Genomic DNA, 3,174 nt, shown 5'->3' on the forward strand with positions numbered 1-3,174 from the left:
TAGTGGCAATAGCAAAAACGGTTTACTAAATTTACCTTTAATAAAATTAGAATTCCACTAAATCTAATATTTACACAGAAGACTATTTTGTAAGATTTCAAAGCCATGTCTGCTCTAGACTAACATCTTCACGACTTTTGTGCATGAAACACAAGGATGGAGTTTCTTTTTCTTTGTTTAAATGAGACAATGGTCACTGTGATTGATGAAGAAAATGTTCAGAAGCTAGAATGGGGAAAATGAAGGTAGTTTGCTCCATTAAATAAGCACCATCTGTGAGCACAAGAAAGCAATGTCTCTATCAGAGTAGACTTAACAGCTTTATTCTTTTTATTCCTAGGGCAGAGCATTGTGTGATGTAGCCAATCTTGGTAACCTCTGTCAATGCTAGAGACAGGTGAAATAGCAAGCCTGGTTATGTTCGGTTCTACTGTGGTAGTGATCTGTGGCATGGTCAAACACTCAAGTCACCCCACATAATCTGCAATGTCTTCATGCCAAATCACCTCCCTGAAGAAAGGAGGGGGAAGCAAAGAAATTTCAACAAAGTTTCTCCATAAAGATGTACTGTTCACACAGTTGTACTAATATTTCCTTTATTTAGAGGTATATGCATTTTTCAATATTTTAAAATTAGATATTTTTTGCCCGTTTTATCAACTGATAACTCCCAGTACCTCCAAATTTTATTCATATTAACCCATTAAAACAGTGGAACCAACCATAGTTTAGTAAAAACAAATGCTCATTAAAAACAATTTTGACTCAGTTTTAAAAAATTGCAAATACATGAAAAACTGTTACAGTGTCATGAGATAGTAAATAATGGCCTTATGAAATTATAAGAAGTAAAACTCTTTAGTAAAAACTATGAAATATCTTAATTCGACCTTCAGATATGAAAATATATTTTTTATGCAACACTGAATAGTTAAGGCCAAAACACTTGAGAGTTTGAGATACACATATTTTGAAATTGCTTGTCAAAAATATTAGCATAAATAAATATCAAAACTGGTTGTATAGTCAAACCAAATAAAACATATTATTAACTTATATCTTTAAAAGTTTGTTATCAGAAATATTTCTTCAGAAGTTATGTTTTTTCAAGGATAAATTACAATGTGCTTGGTGACCACATAAATATATATTTAAAGAATTGTACAAGATTTTGATGTTCTCTCTGTATTTGGGGGTGGAGTATCCTGATGATTTTGCCCCTTGTGGTTCTGGTTGGTATCTTTCTTACTGCTTTTAAAAGCTATTTGATCTGCTGTTGGTTTTATTTCTGGGAGTGGCTCATTCTGCATACTTTTCGAACTCATCAATGACAGCCTTTTAAAGAGGAAAATCTACAAAAAAACACAGAGAATTCATTTCAGTAAGTGAAATATTCACTTACTATTATTTTGGGGATATAATTTTCAAAAATGTCTTAACATTATTTCAACATATCTTTATGGGGCAACACATGTACATTCTTAGCATCCAGCAGCCTTTTTTCTATTACCAATGACAACCATGATTCCTCTCTAAAACAAGACCTTTCATACTATCATTCATCTTCAAGTGAACAGAAACTGAAAAAGTTAACTACAAAAGAAATCTATGACGGGAACTTCCAAAAGATTTCAAGAAGAAAAAAAACAAGGATCCCAAAAAGGACATCTGGGTTGTAAAAAGGAATGGCAAGTAAAGAAATTAGTATAACAAATAATAATAACATTGGATTTGTGATATTAAAAAAATTAAAATACTGGATACAGTAACATAAAATAGGAAGGTAGGGGTGATAGGAGAGAAAACTCTTCTAAGATCCTGGTATTATTTGGGGAAAAGCTAGGAACATTGATTAACTTTAGATTTTAGGTATGCATATTAAAAATTTAAAAGACGAAATCTAGCCTATAGGCCATTTATAAGAGACACACCCACAACACCAGTAAAAGAATGAATAAGAAAAGATATATCAGGCAAATGCTAACCAAAGGAAAGCTAGTACAGCTATATTAATATCAGATGAAATAAATGTTAGCATTTTTAGGGATGAAGAACAGTACAAGTAGTAAGATAATAGATTTAAACCTAACTGCATCAATAATCAGAGGTTTTTCAAATTAGATAAAAAGCAAGACCAATCAATATACTGCCTATATCAAATGCACTTCAAATATAAAATCACAAATAGGTTGAAAGCAAAAGGATGAAAAAAGATATACCATGATACTCTAATCAAAAGAAAGCTAGAGTGGCGGTATAATATCAGACCAAGTAGATTTCAGAGCAAAGAATATTATTGGAGGTAAAGAAGGCCACTTTATAATGATAAAGGGGTCAATTAATTAAGATAATATAATAATCATAAACATTACAGAACCTAATAACGGCTGTAAAATACATAAAGCAAAAACTAACAGAAATATAGGATAGATGAATCTACAATTCTAGTCAGGGATTTAATACTTCTCTCTCAATAATAGATAGAACAAGTACACAGAAAATCAAGAATGATAGAAAAGACCTGAACAACACTATCAACCAATTTGAACTAATTAACATTGACAGGACACTCCACCCAACAACAGCATTCTTCTTAATCTTCTTAAGTGCACATGGAACACTTATCAAGAGAGACCTGATTCTGGGCCATAAAACACGTCTAAATAAGTTTAAAAGGACTCAAGTCATACTAAGTATGTTCTCCAATCACAATATAGTTAAGTTAGAAATTAATAACAAAGACCTTTGGAAAATTCCCGAATATGTTGAAATTAAATAACCTATGAGTCAAAGAAGAAATCATATGGGAAAGTATTTTGAACTGAATGAAAATAAAAATCGGTAACTCCAATTTTCGTGTTAAGAAATCATAAAAAGAAGAGCAAATTAAATTCAAAGTGAAAGGAAATAATAAAGACCATAGTGGATATCAATAAAATAAAAAATACAGAAAAATCAATAAAACCTAAAACTGGTTCTTTGAAAAGATCAATACAATTGAAAAAATTCTAACCAGTTAATGAGGAAATAAACACAGAAGACATAAATAAATCTGATGAAATATGTGCAAGACCTATACACTGAAAACTATAAAACATTGCTAAAAGAAATTTAAGACCAGTAAACAGAGAGAAATATCATCTTCATGAGTTAGGAGACTATATTGTTAAGATG

The 3,174-nt window shown here is 30.8% G+C and overlaps 1 protein-coding gene across 1 annotated transcript in view; it reads right to left on the reverse strand.

The window, feature by feature from the left end:
* Nucleotides 1-565: 565 nt before the first annotated feature.
* Nucleotides 566-3,174, reverse strand: part of RPGR (retinitis pigmentosa GTPase regulator) — a 45,553-nt gene continuing 42,944 nt past the window's right edge. The window contains exon 17 of the mRNA XM_039882945.1: nucleotides 566-1,352. Coding sequence (XP_039738879.1) covers nucleotides 1,152-1,352 — 201 coding nt within the window. The 3' untranslated portion in view covers nucleotides 566-1,151. The remainder of the gene's footprint in view (nucleotides 1,353-3,174) is intronic.

The sequence above is a fragment of the Pteropus medius genome, unplaced genomic scaffold, assembly GCF_902729225.1.
Source record: "Pteropus medius unplaced genomic scaffold, Ma_sr-lr_union100, whole genome shotgun sequence".
Classification (NCBI taxonomy): domain Eukaryota; kingdom Metazoa; phylum Chordata; class Mammalia; order Chiroptera; family Pteropodidae; genus Pteropus; species Pteropus medius.